The 20,714-nt window shown below is 44.4% G+C and overlaps 3 protein-coding genes and 2 long non-coding RNA genes across 5 annotated transcripts; 4 read left to right on the top strand and 1 right to left on the bottom strand.

Annotated features, from left to right (window-relative positions):
* Positions 1–629: 629 nt before the first annotated feature.
* On the top strand, positions 630–6,116 carry LOC117775263. Its single transcript, XR_004616231.1, has 3 exons — positions 630–791; positions 5,969–5,971; positions 6,106–6,116. It is a non-coding gene; the product is annotated as an uncharacterized LOC117775263 (long non-coding RNA).
* On the top strand, positions 1,116–5,167 carry wdr92 (WD repeat domain 92). The gene is made up of 8 exons (XM_034608241.1): positions 1,116–1,405; positions 2,229–2,329; positions 2,436–2,566; positions 2,689–2,790; positions 3,039–3,154; positions 3,533–3,667; positions 4,635–4,732; positions 4,841–5,167. The coding sequence occupies exons 1-8, from the start codon at positions 1,220–1,222 to the stop codon at positions 5,046–5,048; spliced, it is 1,077 nt and encodes a 358-aa protein (XP_034464132.1). The 5' UTR covers positions 1,116–1,219; the 3' UTR covers positions 5,049–5,167.
* Positions 5,146–16,916, bottom strand: LOC117775260. Its single transcript, XM_034608240.1, has 20 exons — positions 16,591–16,916; positions 15,818–16,025; positions 15,086–15,252; positions 14,607–14,737; positions 14,118–14,284; positions 13,273–13,358; positions 12,883–12,963; positions 12,459–12,573; positions 10,969–11,144; positions 10,555–10,776; positions 9,474–9,682; positions 9,084–9,206; positions 8,560–8,691; positions 8,221–8,446; positions 7,924–8,125; positions 7,618–7,837; positions 7,089–7,198; positions 6,723–6,883; positions 6,330–6,552; positions 5,146–5,744 (listed from the first exon to the last, which is right to left on the bottom strand). The coding sequence occupies exons 1-20, from the start codon at positions 16,828–16,830 to the stop codon at positions 5,605–5,607; spliced, it is 3,339 nt and encodes a 1,112-aa protein (XP_034464131.1). The 5' UTR covers positions 16,831–16,916; the 3' UTR covers positions 5,146–5,604.
* On the top strand, positions 9,513–12,178 carry LOC117775264. Its single transcript, XR_004616232.1, has 4 exons — positions 9,513–9,616; positions 10,533–10,805; positions 10,950–11,251; positions 12,018–12,178. It is a non-coding gene; the product is annotated as an uncharacterized LOC117775264 (long non-coding RNA).
* Positions 16,917–17,739: 823 nt separating the features above from the next.
* On the top strand, positions 17,740–20,331 carry c1d (C1D nuclear receptor corepressor). Its single transcript, XM_034608242.1, has 5 exons — positions 17,740–17,862; positions 18,111–18,246; positions 19,116–19,182; positions 19,451–19,506; positions 19,596–20,331. The coding sequence occupies exons 2-5, from the start codon at positions 18,115–18,117 to the stop codon at positions 19,800–19,802; spliced, it is 462 nt and encodes a 153-aa protein (XP_034464133.1). The 5' UTR covers positions 17,740–17,862; positions 18,111–18,114; the 3' UTR covers positions 19,803–20,331.
* The last annotated feature ends 383 nt before the right edge of the window (positions 20,332–20,714 follow it).

Raw genomic sequence — 20,714 nt, 5'->3', positions numbered from 1 at the left:
CAGCGGAATTCAGACAGACAGCGGCAGCTCGCAGAGGCACTTCCGGTGGCAACAGGAACTGCCACTGATTTGTAAAGGCAGCTGCCACAGCTGTTCGGGGCAGCTGCCTCTGCTGCCACCCGGTTTGAGGGCAACTGCCCTGAGATTCATACCTAGTTATTGATGTTTATCAGCGCGTCGTGTCTTTATCTGCAGATATGGAATCAGATGGTCTTTTGAACGTATTGTTAGTTTCCATTTATCTGCAAAATTAGTAGAAAATGTCTTTCCTTCACTTGTCTTTGGTCTGGCAGCTTTAGGTCTCGCGGTAGAGACAACCCTCACACCTTGTTAATGTCTATGAGAAAAACTGATTTGTGAATATGGGCTATACAAATAAAATTGTATTGATTGATTGATCAGCTGTCAATCACACACTGACCTTCCTTTATCATAGATATCTAGTTCTCACTTTGTAAAGACAGAAATCTATAATTACACTGACATGAATGTGTTTGAAAAGAACTGATGTTGCTGTTGTTTTCTGAATCAATGTAGAAATCAGGTTGTGTGATGTTTTAGAACCTGTGTTGATCCTGATCCTCATCGATGAGCTGATTATTTGTTCTTGTCTTTTCCACATGTGAGACGGAGGTGAAACAAACTGATTGTGTGTCCATGAAATCACTGAACAAGAGTCACTGAACAGACTTTACTGATGAAATGATCAATGAACTCAGAGCGTCAACATGTCCAACAGGTCAACTGCACTCTGGTTGGATTTACAGAGCATCAGTGTTATGGGATGTTTGGTCACATTGTAAATGTGGAACCTGGTTTGTTTTTATTACGGCTCATCTCTGTAAAGTGTGAATCCACTCGTCCTCGTTGTGTTTACACATTTCATCTACAGGCACATTATCTGCTGCTGTGCAGGTTTCTTTTCGTTTTCACTTTCATGATCTAAATTAAAAACACTAAAAGCAACAGTGAAAGCTGCCTTTAAACAGTGTGACATCAGTGGCAGCTGCCTTTGAACAGTGTGACATCAGTGGCAGCTGCCTTTGAACAGTGTGACATCAAAGGCAGCTGCCTCCACATAGCAGTGGCAGTTTCTGCTGACACCGGAAGTGCCTCTACATTTGAGCTAGCCCTTACTGGGAATTCACGCTTCGACCTGAGTCACGTTACTTTCCATCAGCTTCTCCACCGGTTTACTGGAGATTCAAACCCAGCTCACATGTCGTCTCCTCTGTCGAAGCCTCAGATCGTCGCGCACATTCAGAAGAGTCTGAACTACACCGTGTTCGAGACCAAATGGATCCCGAGCAGCGCCAAGTTCGTGTGTGTGGGAAACTTCCCCCGAGGAACCGGGGTCCTGCAGATCTACGAGGTTCAGCACGGAGATGCTCAGCTCATCAAGGAGGTGGGTTCGCTCCTCATGTCTCCTCATGTGTCCTCATGTCTCCTCATGTCTCTAAATGTCTCCTCATGTCTCTAAATGTCTCCTCATGTCTCTAAATGTCTCCTCATGTCTCTAAATGTCTCTTCACTTCAGACACACACCAGAATGTCTCCGGGCTACCTAAGGTTTCTAGGAGAGTCTCCATAGTAACCACGTTAGTCCAGAGACACTTGTCTCCATAGTAACAGGCAACATACAGGCAGCAACATAAGATAAAATAGATTTTAGTCCAACGTTTGTTGAAAACGTCTTTATATTATTATTATTGTTGTTGTTGTTGTTGTTTTAAACTGCAGATGATGTTAGAATTCATTTACAATATAACACAATAACACTGTGCAACTCTCACAACCCTGAGCTGCAGAGTTTCTGTCACACATCAAACTTACTCCTGTTATAACTGAATGTGCACATCTTATTTTCATATTTTATTTTTACGTCATATTCCTGCCTGCATCATTACTTTGTCTTTAAATGCAAACAACTGCTGCAACTTTACACACTTGTCTCTTCTTCGTCGTTTGTCATCTCTTGTATTTAGTCTCTTGTTTATAGGCTCATTCTTTGTTTAAATCTTACTGTGTATTCAATTCATAAATATCATGTGTATCATCTACTTACTGGACCGATAATTAGTTGTGCTAAATTGTTGGATTAAATAAACTGTGACAAACATTTCCAGTTTCTCTCATACTTACTTATAGTTTTTAGATGAATGGGATTTGTCACTGACACTAACACTCCTGCTGTCTTACTAACAAACTCTGCATCTCTCTTATTTAAGGTGGAGAAACCTAAACCCATAAAGTGTGCGACATTCGGGGCGTCCTCTCTTCAACAAAGACACATAGCCACTGGAGACTTTGATGGAAATCTCAATATATGGTATTTTATCCACATTTACTGACGACACGCAATCGATTTTGATGTCTGGCTGAGTTTAGAAGTTCACAATGACCCTGTTTAAAGTCAGACCCTCTGATGTCCACAGGAATCTGGAGGTACCTGAAGTGCCCGTGTACAGCGTCAAGGCCCATAAAGAAATAGTGAATAGTATCCATGGTGTCGGTGGCCTGGGCATCGGTGACGGTGCACCTGAGATAGTCACCGGAAGCAGAGATGGTTAGAATTGTTTTTTTATTTAAACCTTGATGAATACAAATATTAGATCCCAGGTTGAATGTTTAAAATCAAATGATTTCATGTCGAGCTAAGACATAACTGTTTTTCTTCGGGTGTTTCAGGGACAGTGAAGGTTTGGGATCCCAGACAGAAAGATTCACCTGTAGCCAACATGGAGCCTCTGGAAGGAGAAACCAAGAGGGACTGCTGGACTGTTACATTCGGTGAGTAAAACAAAGAACCACAGGTTTTATAAAACCACAGCTGTCCAGTCCAGTTTCAGAAACCTGCTTCCTTAGTGCACATGAATACGTCCTCAAAGGCTCAGCAGAGGTTTATCTACGGCCTTTGGTTTAATAAAAGATACTTGTGTCGTATCACTTTAAAATGTCAAACCGTCTTTGGACAGATGTCCCATGTCTTCATCCTGATATTAGTGAGTGTTGATTTTTCTTTGACTCTTTCACTACAGGCCACGCCTTCAACGATCACGACCGCTGTGTGTGCGCCGGCTACGACAACGGGGACATCAAACTCTTCGACCTGCGGAACATGTCCCTACGCTGGGAAACCAACATTAAAAATGGGGTAAGGTGAACTCCTGGGCTGACAAGATAAATCCTTAATAACATCTGTGACAGCTCCTGTTGCTTGGGATCTTTGTAAAGCTAGTTTATGTTTTTATGAGGATAAACTGTCCAAATACACATTATTTCTTTTGCACTGCAACCAGCACTTGAACACAACAGTGGATAGAAGTGACTTCCCAGCATCGTTTAGACTGAACTGAGGTCGATGCTTGGTCCCGCCCACATGTCACACTCAAAGCACTGCCCTGACTAGATTTTATAATTTATATTATTATATTATTTTAAGGATGTAACGTCATTACGTCCGTATATAGAAAAACACGTAGTGAAGATAAATGCCCAGGGAGTAACTGTTGTTTTTGAACATCATGAGCAGGTCTGCTGTGTGGAGTTCGACAGGAAGGACATCGACATGAACAAGCTGGTGGCCACGTCGCTGGAGGGAAAGTTCCACGTCTTCGACATGAGGACCCAGCACCCCACCAAGGGCTTCGACTCCGTTTCCGAAAAGGTAATTGACCCAAGGGGGAAGTGAGCCAGACGGATGTTTGGCTCCGACATGTAGAAAAACGTCAAAAGATTAGTGTCGTTGTTATTGTTTTTACATTTGTACGGTACAGAGAGGATTAGGTGCACACGTCGGATTGACCGTTTTCACAGCTGGAAGAGTTTGGGGTCGTGTTTGTCTAACATTCTCCGTGGCTTCGTGACACCGGGCCAAAAACGACAGAGGGCCAGCGAGGAGAGAGGAGAGCAGCTTTTTGTGGGAAAATGCAAGAAAAACACACTTAAATTGGCGTTAGTGCTCAGTCCGGCCCGGGGTTTGCCAGGTAGTGAGAGAACAGACGCCGCAGCTTTCTCAATATTTGTCCAGTTCTTGTGAGCGACCAACAGGTGGAACATCAGAGTCTCCAGCCGTGAATCATAAGCTTCCACCTGATAGTTCTGGTCTAAATCACCATATAAATGTATCTCTACACACAAGTTATAATAGTGGCCAAGACTTATTGGATTATTTAACATATTATTTTATTTATTTTCAGTCTTGCGTCCGTCTCGTGTGAGAAACGTTGGCAAAAACTACTGAATCCATTCAATTGTGGAGCTTCTATTTTCCTGGAGCTGTTCAGAGAATGAAAATGCAAAACAAGGGATTTACGTAAAGTAGGTGGAGCAGTTTACTCAAAGAAGGTGGAGCATGGTGAACGTGAGCGCAGGGGAAAGATGGAGGAGATCACACGGGGGATAAAAACTATATATGAGAGACATTTATTAAAGAGTTTCCAGTTTGAATCAGCATCATAGAAAGAGTTACAACTGCTTATGAAACAATCTTACTGCTGTCAGGCCGCATTATTGACCCTCATCCCATTAAAGTGGTTGAGAGGTTTTCTTACAGCGTCTAGAGAGGTGCTCAGAATTCATTTATCCATTACTGATTTAATAGTTTGGTAAACGACCCCTCTTCTTTATTTCAGGCTCATAAGTCGACCATCTGGCAGGTGAGACATTTACCTCAGAACAGAGACGTCTTCATGACGGCAGGGGGAGCAGGAAACCTACATCTGTGGAAATAGTAAGTCGTCCATCTTTTACGACAATGATTTGTTATTCCATTTCATTTGAATCAAGGTTTTCATGATTTATCATTAACTGTGAAATCCTTTTATTTTGACGATGACAGTGAGTATCCTGCTCAGAGAAGCAAGCCGGACTCTGAGGGCGTGGATATGGGCGTGGCCGGCAGCGTCAACCTCCTACAGAACGTCACCCTGTCCACGCAGCCAATCGCCAGCCTGGACTGGAGTCCGGACAAGCAGGGCCTGTGTGTGTGCTCAGGGTTCGACCAGTCGGTCCGGGTGCTCATCGTCACCAAACTCAACCAGGTGTGAGACGGTCGACCACAACACTGGTGCTCCGTGCAGCCTGAACCACACTTCAGCCACAGCTCAATTGTTTCTCTGGTCGTCTTTGGATTGACGATTTCCTACTGTGGGTCTGATTCTCATCTTTAGACCTAACGTGCCAGAAAAGAATTAAGTTCAAATGAACAGTGAGATGTTTGTGTGGGATTTTATCTCTGTGCGGTGCTTGGTTTAAACTCAGAGGCGATGTTTTCCTCGAGTGCTGAGAAAATATCCCTGTACCCTGTTCCTCTGTTCGGACGGATGAATGAGTCACACAGCTTCCAGTTCAGAATAATACTTTGGGGATAAAGATCTAACTTCTTCCGCTAGTTCCATTTTTGAGGCCTGCTCACTGAAGCGCTCGTCTCTCGTTGCACTATGGGGGGGGGGGGGTCACTTTGTATATAACAATTTAATGTGAACTCTGTTTTCAAATTAAATTTGCTTTTGAAGGAAAGAAGATTTTCTCAGTGTCCTCTTAATGAAGAACATAATGATGATATATATCAGCAGTAAGTGGAGTCATGAGTTATTTCCATCGTCATATCCAGCATCTGAACCTGAAGAACTCCTGCAGGTCCTGGTCGTCCTCCTGTCGGTCGTGGATCCTCGCGTAGACGCTCCTCAGCAGCTCGGTCATGGACTTTGCATCCAAGACGTCCATGTGTTTCTCGATGCTGCCTACAGACACAGACACAGACACAAATACAGACACAGACACAAACACAGTCACAGACACAGACACAGACCAGTAGAAATGCTTTAACACAGGAAGGGGGGGGTGTCCTGTTGTTAGCTTAAGGTTATGTCTTCACCCCTGACCGTGTCCCTGACAGTTTGTCAACAGGACGATTTCATTTCATTAAAATATATTGAACATGTTTAGTAAATATTTCTAACCTCAGTCCGTTATTTACCTGACATCATGCTGCATGTGTGTGTGTGTCTGTGTGTGTGTGTGTGTGTGTGTGTGTGTAACATGTCACGCTCTCTATCTGACCATCACACCAGCTGAATGTGATACATCTATATAAATAGCAAGTTATGGTATTTCACGTGGGCCTGGCTGCAACACTATTTGTTAAGTATACTTGTTGTAGACCAGTATTTGCAAATAGTAAGTGCAGTGTTTGTTGAGTGTCACTCGATGGGTGGAGTTTATCACATAATATGGTGTAAAGTGTGTAATACTGAAGAATATAAGAAGTCAGTTGATCATTTTCTGTGGAATGAGGATCTAGTAATAACACCAGTACTAGGACTCACTGAGGCCCATGACCTTTCCGTGTGCCACGAGGCTGGGGCCCAGCTGCGGGTGGTTGTACTGCTCCAGCGCCAGCAGCAGGCGGACGATCTCTCCCGTGATGAAGGCGTCGTCGAAGCTCTGCTCGGCCACAGGCCTGAGAGGGAACCTGCAGTAGACCTCCGCTGCAGCCCGAGGGTCCCACGGCTCCAGCAGCTGCACCAACTCAATATAGGCATCGTGGAGCTAGACAGCAGGTAATTCATCAGCTATATTGGAAATCCACAGCAGACTCCTGCAGCTGAGTATATGAATAATGACCTGCAGCGTATCCAGGTTGTCCTCACAACACTGAGGTTAATGATGTTCTTATCGAGGAAATGTCTGAACTCTAAATGTCACAGATAACCACTGACCCCTGGTGCCATGGAGATGACCTTCAGGTAGAGCCGCTTGGCCTCATTCTGGGTGTCTGCAGAGCGGGACAGGGCGCGGGCCAGACCCAGCCGGGAGACGTGAGACCTGCAGTTCACTGGACAGGACGCAGCGACTCCGTCTCCCACTGGAGCCTCTGAAACTACAGACGTGAAGCGGAGTGACCTTCTCTGACAAACAGATAAAACACATGAGGCATACATACTGTACATTGTTAGATGCCCCTTAAAACAGGCTTGTGGTTGAAATCCCTCTTCAACCCATAAAGAACGTTAACCACATTTCTTCCACCTGTTTCCCCCTGACCTTGAAAGCCACTCTCATTTTGATTTTAAAGTCAGTCTCACCCTCTGCCGTCTCAACAGTTCCGGGGCAACAGGCCTGTTTGGACTTGTTGAGCTTTGCTTTGGAGGCATGAGCTGATCCATCTGGCTTGGCTGCTGCTCCAGCTCTCCCCCTACAGGAAAGAAAACATAACACAAAGGCTCTGAAATAGATTTAATTTGTGCTAATGCAGAGAATACAGCAAATCACACGTGTGCCAGTGTTGTACTCTTATGGTTCAAGCTCTGTAATTTTAGTATTATTTAAGTGTGGTCCTTAAACTTTTTAATATGTGTAAATGTTTCCAAAAGACAAATTATTACCTTTAATATATCTACAAGAAAGAAAACAAGAACCAGAACTTGGACCAGTGAAGCTTCCAAGATGGATGAACAGTAAAAGTCAGTGTTTGTACATGAAAGTGAAGCATCACTGGAAACCACATTCATCCAGAGGAAACCACCCGTGAATAAATAGACGTGAACCAACAGCCCCAGACGACCACATAACAGGTTTGTCGAGCGCTCGCCTCCGGCTGCCAGCGTGGCTCACCTGGCTGCGGGTCGCCCGGCCTTCCCTCCCCCGATGGGGGCTGGAGCTTTGGTTACAGCTGCCTTCGCTCGGACATGACCAGGCCCCCCCCTCCCCCGCCTGGCTCCTCTCTCGGCCACACCGGGGTCCGAGGGCCCCTTCACTCCTTTTGGTTGGGCTGTAGGTGGTTTGGCAGATTTCTCTTTCTCAGAGTTCTGCCGGTCCTGCCACCATTTTTGTTCTGAGCGTAGATGGGATGATAAATGTGTCTGTAGTTCATTTCCAAATGTCTGAGATAATTCTGCTGAGCCAGTTACACAAACTCACGTCTCAGCTGTTCAGGTGGCTCCCCGCCCTGCGTCTTGTCTTCCAGCTCAATGCTGGCCTGGAAACTGAGACAGGCATCAGCGATGGCTTCCTGGGACTTCTCTGAGTTTGGGCTGTTGCCATATTGAGCCAGCTGAGCCAGACCCAGCAGACACAGGGCGTGGCTGTCCCGCGGTGTGGTCACTACTGCCAGCTGGCATGTCTGCACAAAGCAACAGGGGAAGCAGTATGCAAGTAAAGGTTTACAGATAAATGTGGTACAGATCAAATCTGTATTTTGAATGTTTCCACTCTCACCTTCTCCTGCATGTCCAGCAGCTCCTGACACGGGGGGATGGAGCTGAGGCCAATCAGAGCCGTGAGGGCCCGGCATCTTTGGACCACCTTGGCCCGGCCCCCACCCTGCTGGACCAGCCTCTGCAGCAGAGCGAAGTGAGCGTCCAGCAGCACCCACTCCAGCTGCCCGCTCACCCGTCCACCACACACACACCGACTCACACTCTGGGCTGCCAGCACGGCTGCACTGAGAGCATCATGTGCATTCCAGCACGGGAACAGAGACGTGGTTTTCATGCAGCGATTAAACACTTATTTAACTGGTTTACACTGATGTGAATGTTCTGGTTTGTAACATACGTGTGATAGACCTGCTCAGCGCTCATTCCTGACAGCGTGTTTCTCTGCTGCAGCTGGCCCAGGGTGAGGAGGCCTCGCAGGAACTCTGCGTCGAGGCCGGACAGAGTCTCCGGTGGATCCTGCTCCTTCCAGCTGGAGAGGGAAACACAAACAGGAAGGACGGCACAGAGAAACCAGCCATGGTGGTCATGATACAAGCGAAACACACAAATACGACACAAACGCAGAGGCTTTGTGTTTTCCATTAACTGACAAAGATGGTGGCTTTGTGAAATGGGCATATCTAGAGGTCACTGTATAGTATTTAAAACAGTGGCTCAGCAGATGGTGTCTCATTGTGCTCCTGCAGACTTTGATGGTGTTTCTCCGAGAGCTCTCACTCCTGCAGGATTAAAACAGAACATCCTGGTACAGCACTGATACAGTCAAGCCCTCTCACTCTCTCCCTCTTTGCTGAATGCACCCACCTCCGCCACACACACACACACACACACACACACACACACACACACACACACACACACCCCTTGCTGCAGCGCTGGCTGACAAAGTGCTCCAGTCCCTGTTGTAAGAACAGAGCAGCCTCCTTCTCCGTGTCCTCAGAGGCCCTCGGCTCCTGCTGCAGCAGAGCCAGCCCGGTGAAGAATCTGAGAAGATAAACACAGAGGAGATGAGGAACTCCAACATGTTAATCCAGATCACAGGTCAGGCCTCGTCTCACATGGTGACGACACATATTCTAAGAGTTCCAGGGGAGAGAACATTTGGTTGAGAGGTTTATCAAAGATGCTCAGATGTTACAGTGACACAGAAAAGGATATATCACCTCACAAAAGTATAAATAGGTTTTACATAAGCATGCTCATTATTACTAATATTACAGCTGCTGACTGACTGTAGCTCTGTGATCTGACCTGAGTGCCGGATGCAGGGGCCGCAGAGCCAGGCCGCTCTGGAGATGCTGCAGGGCTCCTCTGCTCCGACCCTGCAGCAGCAGCAGCCGTCCTACGTGGAGGTTGAACTCCCAGCTGTCTGGACTCAGAGACCAGGCGTCCAGGTATTTCATCAGAGCTCGGTGGACAGAGCTGTGGTTCTCCTCCTCCCGCGGAGCTGATCCACCGCCCTGCAGCAAGGGGAGAGGGAGTTCATCTGACATTTAATGATGAATAATAATTTAGGGGCTGCTTTAATCCAAACAGCTTTACAGAACAGTGTCACAGCAGCAAACAACAACACATACTTTAATGTGCATCACTTAAAGCAACACCGTGTAATTAACTGAGCAGCAGCGCCCTCTGCAGCCACACGGGGGGATGAACTCTGTTGGGCTCTGTCTAGATCAGGTGTATTATGATCCTCTGCTTCCTGAACCAGGAGAGCTGCTGCTTTATCAAATCCACCAAACTCTGTTCAGAATTCTTCATACTTTAAAAGTTTCCAGCTGAATATTGGAGATAAACTCTGGTTTACTCCTCAACTTGATTCTATTGAAGCTGTAACAGAGGAAATGAAAGCAGCAACATTCTCTCTATTCCAAGTCAGGGAACCATCAAATACATTTTGAAGCTGCTACTTTAAGGTAAACAAGTTACACAGTGTTGCTGTGACAGATTCAAAGTTATGTATTCAGCATTAAAACATTATTATTGTGTTTATAAAAATGTATGAAGCTTGTCATTTGTTTGTAAAGATGTCGTAAACTGTGGCGGTAACATCCAGAGACAGTGAACAGGATGAACAGTTTACAGAAAGAGAGGATAGTTATACATCCTGTCAGACAAGTCATAGATCATCCAGCCGATCTCCTGACGTGTGAGACGCTGATCTGAGACAGAGCAGAATGTAAAAGCTCCTCATCTCCTCTGGCCTCTCAGTTATACGAGGGCAGATGGTGATGCAACAAAAATACTTGTATCACAATACATCCGATCATCACATTTGTAAGTATCCACTGGTTCTACTCATCAGAGCAGGTACATTAAAATGCTCAGTGACCTTGGCAGTTTTCTTGGAGAGCCACGTGTGGAGAGTCTGAACGTAGTCGGCTCTGCTGGACTGCCCCTGCTCCTTGAGCTGCTGAGTCTCTTTATCCAAGGCCCGAAGCTGGTTCTCCACCGTGGGGGTGCGGGGGAAACCGTGGAGTTTACACACAGCGAGGATCTCATCTTGTCGCGCTGCTGACTTGGCGTCGCTCAATTCATCTCTGTCCCTGTCGGCCTGGAGACGAAGGACAGAGACAGGGAGAGGTCGGGTCAGCTGCACTATACACTGTTTGTCACCAATAATATGATTCAATCTATCAAATCTTAATGATATTGTTAAGTATTGAGCTGTTAAGAATAATAAAGCCATATTATTTTAATATTTCTTGAAAGCTTCATGACATTGAGGTGTAGGAACCTCTGCTACCTTCCTCTGGAGGCCGTACATCTCTGTGGCGTAGTGCTGCTCCTCCAGAACCTGTCCCAACAGGAAGTGGAGCCTGGCCTCTCTGGAGCTCAGTCTGATAGCGGACGCACAGTGGACAGCGGCCTGCTCCAGGCTCTGCAGAGGAGACCGGCCGCCCTCGTGCTGCAACATGTCCCCTGAGGAGAGGTGAACAATAAACACTGTGCAGCCTGGAAAGTCTCAGCTCTCAGCATCTGGAAACCAACGAACAAGTGTACGATGCTTTCAACTGTACAAAACGCAGGTATTTAGAATGCAACAATTCATTTCTAATATACTTTGTATATTTATTTTAAAAGCTTTCTAATTTAATATTGTCAGAGTCACAAAATTTGAAATCAATCAGATTAATTCCCTAGGAGGAGTTAGTCCTAAGACGAAGTGTGGAAGTGGCAAAGAGGCCTAAAATCAATCAATAAATTCTAAATAGTGAATTTCCTGTTGGGTTTATGGGATGGATTCAATAAGCCTTTTCTAAAACTGTGAGGGGCCAAAACAGAGCTTGTTTAGGAACTTTAAAATACATTGAAATATGGAGAAACAACAGGGGATCATCTGATCCTCTTCCACTGGGATTCAAGCACCAACACTTCTGCTCTCAGTGATTCACAGTGCGTGATGAGGAATAACACAATCTCCTACTTTGCCGCCGTCTCTCTTTCACGTTACGAATGATTGCATGCATCCTCTGTATTAAATATTCAGCGAGTGTAACTTCCCCTGGCAGGAGCGGCCTTTATCTGTCAGACTGAACTAATGCCACAGCATCTGTATTCCAGTGAATATTACAAAACATATCCACAAAAAACATTCAGCTGCTGCTTCAAAATTACTTTTACTTATCGGATACACATGTTCCTAATGTAAATACAGGCAGTAAATCATTCCTGTGATGAATTGATTTCCCCATTCTTGATGAAAACATGATATTTGTGTGTTACAACAGAAAAAGCTTGTTCTATTCTCCCCCCCCCCCCCCCCCCCCCCCCTCTCCGGTGACTTTCATTCAGTCCTCTGGGATCAGTCTTGAATGTCACTTCTCAGAGTCGTCAAACAATTAGCGGGGCACAAGTAGCTGAGAAGAGACGAGCAGTAACTCGAGTGGCTGGCACGTCGGGGACACGAGCTCCTGAGGCCACCGCTAACGAGCCCATTTTCATGTATTTTTTAATGGCTGAAGGCCGAGCCGGGGAAACGACTCTTCTGTCCACGACGAGCGTGTTTTTAAAACACTCAACAGACAGTTGTTGTTATTTTGCTGCAGAACACAAAGGAAGCGCTCTGTTAAAAGGATTAAATGCTGATATAGAAAGCGATTTGTAGCCTGCGTGCTGTATTTAACCCAATCACCTCTTTTCTTATATTGTAACAATGCCGTTTATATTCACTTTGACGGGGGACTTCCCTGTAGTTACTGATCCTGCACTGTTGCTGTGGATAGTGTTACATGCCTGGTTTTGGCAGGTGCTGTCGGTAGAGTTTCAGATGATGCTGGGCCAAGGCACACAGCTCATTCACATTGTCTTCTCCTGCTGTCGTTTGTAGTCTCTTCTCCCAGTTACGCACCTGAAGCGGACAAAGAACACGGGAATCCACCTGCAGGCCAAACAGTAGCTCCAACAGACACGAGGAGAGATGAATATATCATCTACATTGTGACTTACAGTAAAATCTGCTGAGGTGTATTCACCTTTAGAGCCTTGATATAATCTCGTCGAATTATAAAACGAATGTAAGTTTTACAAGGACGGTTGTTTCAGGAATTTGTAGAATAAAATAAATAGCAATCAGGGAAAGTAAGGCTTAATAATTTAACATAAACTTCAGTATTGAACATTGATAATGCAGAGTAAGATCACATGATTGATTTATTACCTCCAGAATGTGTCTCGTCTCTATTTCCAAACAACCGGCTGATGCAAAGTGCTTCTTATACCAACTTGTCTCTGTGACATCCTGGAAACGAACATGAAGTCAAGTGCATTTACATGTTCTGCAGTTTGCTGAGGTTCCTCATTCTTAGTCAAGATATTCAGGTATAATGCAAAAACAGTTTCACAACTCTGCACCATGTCCACAAAAACCTGTTTCATCCATCCCAGTCTTAACTGAGTTACCTCCCCCCCACACACAGAGACACGATACTCTTACTGTGGAAGTTAAACCGGCCCTTAGTCACCGTGAAGGACTGACGTGTGAATAAAGGATGAGCGGTCGGGGGTGATAGTGGCGATGCAGTGATGCTGTTTCATCTTTCATACTGACCTTTGAATCCAGGGGTCCTGTGGGTCTGTGTGGGCAGCGAGGAACGTGTGACCCCAGCTCGGACAGTTTCATCACTCGGTCGCATCCTGTGTTAAAAAGACAACAACAATGTCTCTTTCAACATAACAGGAAAAACTGTAGAATTCATTTAAATTGTTTTCACTGGACGAATTACATCTGCAATACAAGCAATTGTGCAAATTGTGTTCTGTTATATTAAAGTAAAACAATCTGAAAAACGTCCTGTTGACCACGAATACACATCTGACTAAGCAGAGAAAAGCCTGCTGGATATAACCTCCTGATATTTAATCCAACCTTTAGCCATGACAGCTGGATACACAAGGTCTTAGTTAAGTAACAATATCCCCTTTGTTACAGCGGGTATTCGTTACAGCGGGTATTCGTTACAGCGGGTATTCGTTACAGCGGGTATTCGTTACAGCGGGTATTCGTTACAGCGGGTATTCGTTACAGCGGGTATTCGTTACAGCGGGTATTCGTCACAGCGGATATTCGTCACAGCGGGTATTCGTTACAGCGGGTATTCGTTGCAGCGGGTATTCGTTTCAAATTTAGTGGATCTAGATAAATCTCAGTGTAGGTTAACTGTCTATTAACATAAACAGTAAGAGAGGAGCTCTGAAGAAAACCACGTCATTAAAACAACTTTTTATTCTTCAATTACTGAGACGTGTCCTTGTGACGGTTGCAAACTATAACCTTCCTCCTCTCTCTTCAGCTTCAAACACAACAGTCAGTCCACCCACTGACCTTTAACACAAACCAAGAGGAGCCTTCCCTCCACAGCAGCTGTGCTTCAGACAAACCTTTCAGGGCTTTACCTCGGTAAACAAAGAAGCACTTGACCGGGGCAGCAGACATCTCCCCGTCAAGGTCCCGCTCAGCGACCTTCCAGCCGTCTCCCAGAGGACAGTCGCTAAGTGGGTCGACTCTTGATCTGCGTGCCAGCATCTCACTATACGGCCTGGAGAGGGTCTGCTTGGGGTCACTGCAGATCAATACAAGGAGCAGCTCCGTCTCCACACTGTTTGTTGAGCCATTACAGACGATATGCAGAATCTTTACTACTTGGATACGACAGGATTTAAAGGCTATAATTAACCAAATATCCAGAATAGCTGTGGCCATTTGTAGTGTTAACCTGAGACTGCACGTGATAATGATTGTTGATTTAACGTGTTTTAATTTGATTTACTCTACTTTTTTTTATTCTGTCACAGAAATAAAGCTGTTAAAATAATAAAAGGAGGTGACAGCTTTTGCAACTACTGCTAATATGTTCTCATAAATCCTCCCACCCGTGGTCTCACCTGTGGCTGAGAGACACCGGCCTATAAAAAGCACTCAGGGACACTGGACATTCATAGTCCAGCTGCTGCTTCCCATCAGTGAAGGTCACAGCCAGCGGAACGAGCTCTCGAGTCACCGACACCGTGTACACCTGACAGTAAGGGCGGGGGGGGGTGGGGGGTCCGATGTTATTTAAGAAAAACAATCAATCACTGCTGCAGCACGGGTCATCCCTTTAAAATGTACAATATGAATTCAATTCGGCCTGACTTCCATATTGTTATTTATAAATATGAAAATGTGGATCATGTAAGATGCGCGTATGTCACCAGGCAGATATGTGGCAACTATGAGGTGAGCGTGAAAGCTCTGAAGGTGTGAGTATGTGTTGAAATGACAAATTAAAGACATTAAGCCTTGAGTGACACCAGTGCAACCCGATCAGGACTCTTGTTTGTTGATTACAGGCGAGCGTGGTGCAGCTCGTGTCGGGCTCCACCTGTGAATTACTGCCATCTGCTGACCGGACGGAGATCTGCACCGCAGTGTCTCCAAAGTTCACAGGGACGCGTCGAGAGGCGTCTCCCCCGGTCACTGCGACTCCGATGTGTCGGTCCTGCACCTCGGGAAGCAGCGTCACAGCATCACAGTGAAAGGGAACGATGCCTGGGGGGGGGGGAAGTTTACAATGAGGGAAACAGAAATCAGAATCACCAACAGAAATAAATGTTACCTGGTTCATTTTCACACATGTATTTACATTTTTCACATGTTCTGACACACTAGTGTTGCAAATGAATCATGTTTAATATTCGTAGTTCAATAAAACAATGTCAATAATCATCAAAATATAAATTTCAGCAATATAAATTTAACAAAAGTCCAATAAACATCGATGAAACATTTTGACATGTTCTTATTTGTTTTTTTTGCGTTTCTTCTGGGTATGAAAGGTGCTACACAAGTTTGTTATTATTATTACATTACATTTCATTTAGCTGACGCTTTTATCCAAAGCGACTTACAATAAGTGCATTCAACCATGAGGGTACAAACCCAGAACAACAAGAATCGAGAAAGTACAATTTCTTCAAAAAAGCAAAACTACAAAGTGCTATAAGTAAGTGCTATTTAAGTGCTACTAAATTGTTAGTTTAAGAATGTTATTCAAGGTATTGTTGGTGTTAAAACTCTAATATAACCTGAACTCAGCCCGGTTGTCTCCACTCACTCTTGTATTCGTAGACATTGGAGGAAAAAGCCGGATGCAGCTGAACGCCTGCGTCCACAGTCAGAGCACTGAGCTGTGCGACCTGTGCAGACAGCTTGGTGACGTCCACACGGTATTTCTTTAAGGAGCCGTCCTCAGCTACCACCTCCACTTCCACCCTGTTCAGCCCATCACTCAGGTTGATGAGGCTGGACCCGTCTCCAGAGAGCTGAAACACACACACACACACACACACACACGCACACGCACACACACACACACACACACACACACACACACACACACACACAATTAGGTACAAAGTCAAAGTCAAAGTCAATTCTGCCACATGTGCAGGACTGTAAATGTAGTATCTCTCAGATCTCCCAGTGTAAACATACTGTAAGTACGCAACATACTAGGTACTCAGAACATAGTACACAGTACAATATATTATGCAGCCATAAGGCATACTCCCCCCCCCCCCCCCCCCCCCCCCTGTTAATAGGGTTTGTTGGGTTTGTTGTTAAGATCTATGAGACAGATTGTGATTTGTGAATATGGGCTATATAAATAAAATGTGATTGATTTACTGATTGATTGATTGCTTGATTGCTTGATTGCTTGATTGATTGATTGATTGATTGATTGATTGATCATCCTCAGGATGTAGTAAACAGCAGCAGTTGTATTATGACAGAAGCATTTGAAGAGGTGACAGGTTTGAGGAAGCAGAAGTAGATGTGATTGAACCACACACTGTGTACACAGAGGACTCTGGGTGCAGGACTCACCATGTTGTGTGAGGCTGCACAGTCACTAGTGACCACGTCCACGGTCACTGTGGCCACGCCGCTCTCCACCGTCACCGTGTACTCCGTCACTTCCGGTGCGAAGTCCGGACGGAGGCTCCCTGCAGAGACGCAGAGTTTCTCTAAATCACAGTTGTCCATGATGTCTGAAGTTAGCTCTGTTCCCAGCTGTTTGTCTGACTTTAGCTCGGCTCGACTCGGCTCGGCTCGGCTCGGCTCCATTTACCTCCCTGACGCTCTGGTTACCATAGTAACAAGAACACCTGCACCGCCCTCCCTCAGCTACTAGCTAAACAAAGCTAACAGGCTAAAAACATCAAGCTAGCTAAACAGCTACCAAGACACAGAAACAGAAACAGTACTCAAGTCAAAGTATTGTTACTGGAGTACTAGAGTAAATACTACTCAAGTAGTGAGTAACTGGATATTAAGAGGTAATAACGATGTACACAGCACATCGATTGTAATTGATGAAGTGACATATTTTTTATTTGACATAAATGCCAAAATACATGTTGTTAAAACCTAATTAATTGCAAGATGGGAAGATGCAGACATTACAAAATAATAATAATATTCCAGCAAAATTAACCAGATAAAATATAAACAGGTGAAGAGCACAATTATAGTCACATGGAGTTAAAAGACAAATATACATATAAAATAAAAGAACTATCAATCCCTGCAGGAGAGATCATTTTCTAAGTAAAAGCACTAACTCTGGTTATTCAGGTGTGATGTCATTCTGAGGGCTGAGCTCTGAGGTGTTATTGTGTTTTTTCACCTATAGCAGACTTTAATATACAACTTAAAAAACAATGAAACCTATTGGCCGAGAAATTATATTTTTGTGGGTCGTAGAATCCAGGTTCCACATTTCTGACCCTGTGTTTTAAACTCTAGGTGTTAATTTGGTCCAGATCTGACTGGTCTACATTTGGTGTTTTGGATTTGGACGTTATTGCAGGAACATAATATTGAATATTATTATAGAACATATTATTTTCTGTGTTTTTTCAAAAACATAATAAAATCTTTTGTATAATATGATAATCAGAGGAAACAACACTGACCCTTTTAAAACCTGTCACAACAATAAGTGGTTTAAAATAACGAAGAATCTGTACTTTAGTAATTTAATTTCAATCTTCCTTAACTTTCCCCTTAAGAGACAAAGCGGAAGTGACGACAGGGGAAACTATCTTCCGTTGTGTTACGTCACTTCCCCTCCTCAGCTTGCAGCGTGTTAAAAAGGTAAAACTCAACATTTATCTTTTAAAACCTCCAGTTAACTCGTGTTGATGCTAAGTTAATAACACGCGTCGCTTCGGGTGTAGTGTACACGTGTTGTTGTGTTAACTCTCGCGTGGACGCTGGTTTGTTTAGCCTGTTAGCAGCACACGCGGCTAGCCGGCTAGCTCGTTAGCATCACAGCTGTTTTCTCCATGTGAATGAATCGTGTCACAACACAGCTGAGATCCGGGCTTTGACTCGTCCCGCAGGACAATGGCCGCAGAGACGGAGGACTACCCGCACGAGATCGACGAGCAGCTCACGGGCTTCGACTCGTCCGCGACGTCTGTCAAGACCATGTTGGAGCAGCTGATGTCCATGAACATGAGCGACCTCCAGCAGAAGGTAGGACCGGGGGGAACACGCACTGCGAGCGGCCACAGGCGGAGGCTGCAGGCGCCTGGATCCTGGATCCAGGTCTTAGACGGGTCCAGAAACCAACAGAGCAACACTTAGACCTGTTTTAGTTTCACTCCCACACGTGAGAAGAGTGTTTACATCACTGACTGCAGATTCTACACATCACACAAGAGTATTCAGTTGTTTTAAAGTGTGAAACTTGCTTCAGGTATTTGTTAAATACGATGCTCCTGTTCCACCAGATATCTTCTTAGGGAAGTCCTAGTTAATTCATCAGCTGCTAACCCTGAGGGTTGCCCAATAACCAGAAAGTCGCTGGTTCAAGCCCCAGATCCTCTAGTCTGCATGTGTATGTGAGACAGAAACAGATAGAAGTGCTGTATTAATGTTTGCACAAATGGGTGAATGTAACTTGTACTCGAAAGTGCTTGAATTTGGAAAAGCACCATATTTATATTGTTGTTATGACGATTGTTTTGATGCTGGAGCCTCCCTCATCTCACTGGGTCAGAGGCTGAGCTCACTACTGGTCACCAGTCTATCAAAGCACCAGTATACATGTAAACACCTGTTCTGACACTTACCAGGTTCTTTGGAGAATATCATAGTGAGAATTACATATTAAATATGTATTGAACTAAATGTGAGTCTGTAGCCAGTGGTTTGTGACGTAATACGTAGGATGGAACATTTTTCTGTTTTACTGTAGAGGCCTTGTTTACTGAATATTGTTTGGCCAAGCTATGAGATACTGCCTCACAAGGACAGAGCCTAGAGGACATGAACACTGTTATTATTCACTGTTGTAATGAAAAAGCTGGTGCTAGTTATAACTAACTTATGTTTATTTGCAGCTGGATCCTTTGGATCAAGCCAAACTGGACCTGATGTCCGCCTACACCCTGAATTCATTATTCTGGAGTAAGTTTTATTCTCTGGATTCACTGTGATCACATATCTGCATAATGTTCTTCTGAAATATGGAATATTCTCCGTGAGGTAACCAGAAAACAACATAAAGAGAAGCAAGAATTAAAAAAACAAGAGTAAAGAGAATTATGTGATAGAAAACATATACCTAAGAATTGTATAGAAGTAGATTGTACGCTAAAAGAGCTAACATAGTCAGTCACAGTCTAATAAACATGCTACAAACTGTATGTTGTCTTACTTTTGGTTTCTTTTACAGTGTACTTGGTCACAAAAGGGGTAAATCCCAGGGAACATGGAATCAAGCAGGAGTTGGTATGTATCATGTGTTTCCTCTGACATAATCTCTTCTCACTGTTTAAGTGCTTTGTCTCATTTTCCTGTCATTACTCTCTGATCTTCAGGAGCGAATCAGGACGTACATGAACCGAGTGAAGGAGATCGGTGACAGGAAGAAAGCTGCCCGTCTGGACAAGGGAGCGGCTGCACGCTTTCTCAGGAACGCTCTTTATGATGCAGATGAGAAAGATTCTAGAAAGAAAGCAGTATACAAGAAAATGGCAGGCGCAGCATCTGACGGCCCCAAGTCAAAGCATCCGAAGCAGAGGTGAAGGGAGGAGGAGTTGTACGGTCTGGTTCCATTACGGTTCGTACCACTGTCTGGGCATCGAACACTGGAGTTGATATGTTGGGTCGCTCACCAGCAAGGCTCCTACGTTGGTCACACATCGTTGGTCGTTGTTTTCCTGCAGCGGTCGGTGAATGTTGCCAACACAACATCCAGCTTATCTGAACAAATTTCTGGACAATGATCCACGCAGCTGCTCTAGAATTAAATGGATATGATGGTGTAATATTTTACAGTTCTCTTACCAGTTTTATTTGAAAAGGCAGTAAATCATTAATTAGGTCCATGCAGGTCTTGAATTATCATCTTAGATTATGTTTCTTTTATACGAAGGAGAAATGTTCATCGTACCTGTGTATTTTCAAAGTGATTCTATGAATCACGAGTCACATTTATCCTGTTTTTACACTCGTCTTTTTTCAAACTAAATTCTGATAAACTGTCAGTGATGTATTTTGTTTAAAATGGACTTTTGCTGAAAAATACAAATAAAAACCTGACGTTTGAGTGTTTTTATGCTGTTTTGCCATTGTTGTGTGATTTTGTGCAGCAAACAACTTAATAGAATTAAACAAGTCAGTATATGTTCTTCAATTGGCTCTTTTCACATTGTAGGTTTTAAGATAACAGTATTAAAAGCTCAAGTGTTAATACAATTGATGATTGTTGCAGGATCAGGGTGTTGAGAATGACTGAATAATTAGGTAACACAGTAGGTTGAAGATGTCAACTTGTGCTATAGAAGCTACTGAGTAAACTACGCTCTCACTGAAAACTGTCTAGAATCAGTTCTTTCTGATGACAGCACTAAATCTGTTGAGTGAATTATCCACTTATAGAAAACTGGGCCTCATTCCTCATTAATCTCCCCTCTGGCCTCCACACTGGTTACCAG

This window comes from Hippoglossus hippoglossus, chromosome 15 (assembly GCF_009819705.1).
Source record: "Hippoglossus hippoglossus isolate fHipHip1 chromosome 15, fHipHip1.pri, whole genome shotgun sequence".
Classification (NCBI taxonomy): Eukaryota; Metazoa; Chordata; class Actinopteri; order Pleuronectiformes; family Pleuronectidae; genus Hippoglossus; species Hippoglossus hippoglossus.
Note: the sequence above shows the minus strand (reverse complement) of the source record. Positions and strands in the feature narration are given on the sequence as shown.

Coding starts and splice junctions, on each gene's coding strand:
- wdr92 (XM_034608241.1), top strand. CDS start 1,220: ATGTCGTCTCCTCTGTCGAAGCCTCAGATCGTCGCGCACATTCAGAAG. Junction 1,406..2,228: donor ATGCTCAGCTCATCAAGGAG/GTGGGTTCGCTC, acceptor CTCTTATTTAAG/GTGGAGAAACCTAAACCCAT. Junction 2,567..2,688: donor AGTCACCGGAAGCAGAGATG/GTTAGAATTGTT, acceptor CGGGTGTTTCAG/GGACAGTGAAGGTTTGGGAT.
- c1d (XM_034608242.1), top strand. CDS start 18,115: ATGGCCGCAGAGACGGAGGACTACCCGCACGAGATCGACGAGCAGCTC. Junction 18,247..19,115: donor TGAGCGACCTCCAGCAGAAG/GTAGGACCGGGG, acceptor GTTTATTTGCAG/CTGGATCCTTTGGATCAAGC. Junction 19,183..19,450: donor CCTGAATTCATTATTCTGGA/GTAAGTTTTATT, acceptor TTTCTTTTACAG/TGTACTTGGTCACAAAAGGG.
- LOC117775260 (XM_034608240.1), bottom strand. CDS start 16,830: ATGGAGCCGAGCCGAGCCGAGCCGAGTCGAGCCGAGCTAAAGTCAGAC. Junction 14,738..15,085: donor CAGATGGCAGTAATTCACAG/GTGGAGCCCGAC, acceptor CCTTACTGTCAG/GTGTACACGGTGTCGGTGAC. Junction 10,777..10,968: donor TGTACGGCCTCCAGAGGAAG/GTAGCAGAGGTT, acceptor CTTCGTCTCCAG/GCCGACAGGGACAGAGATGA.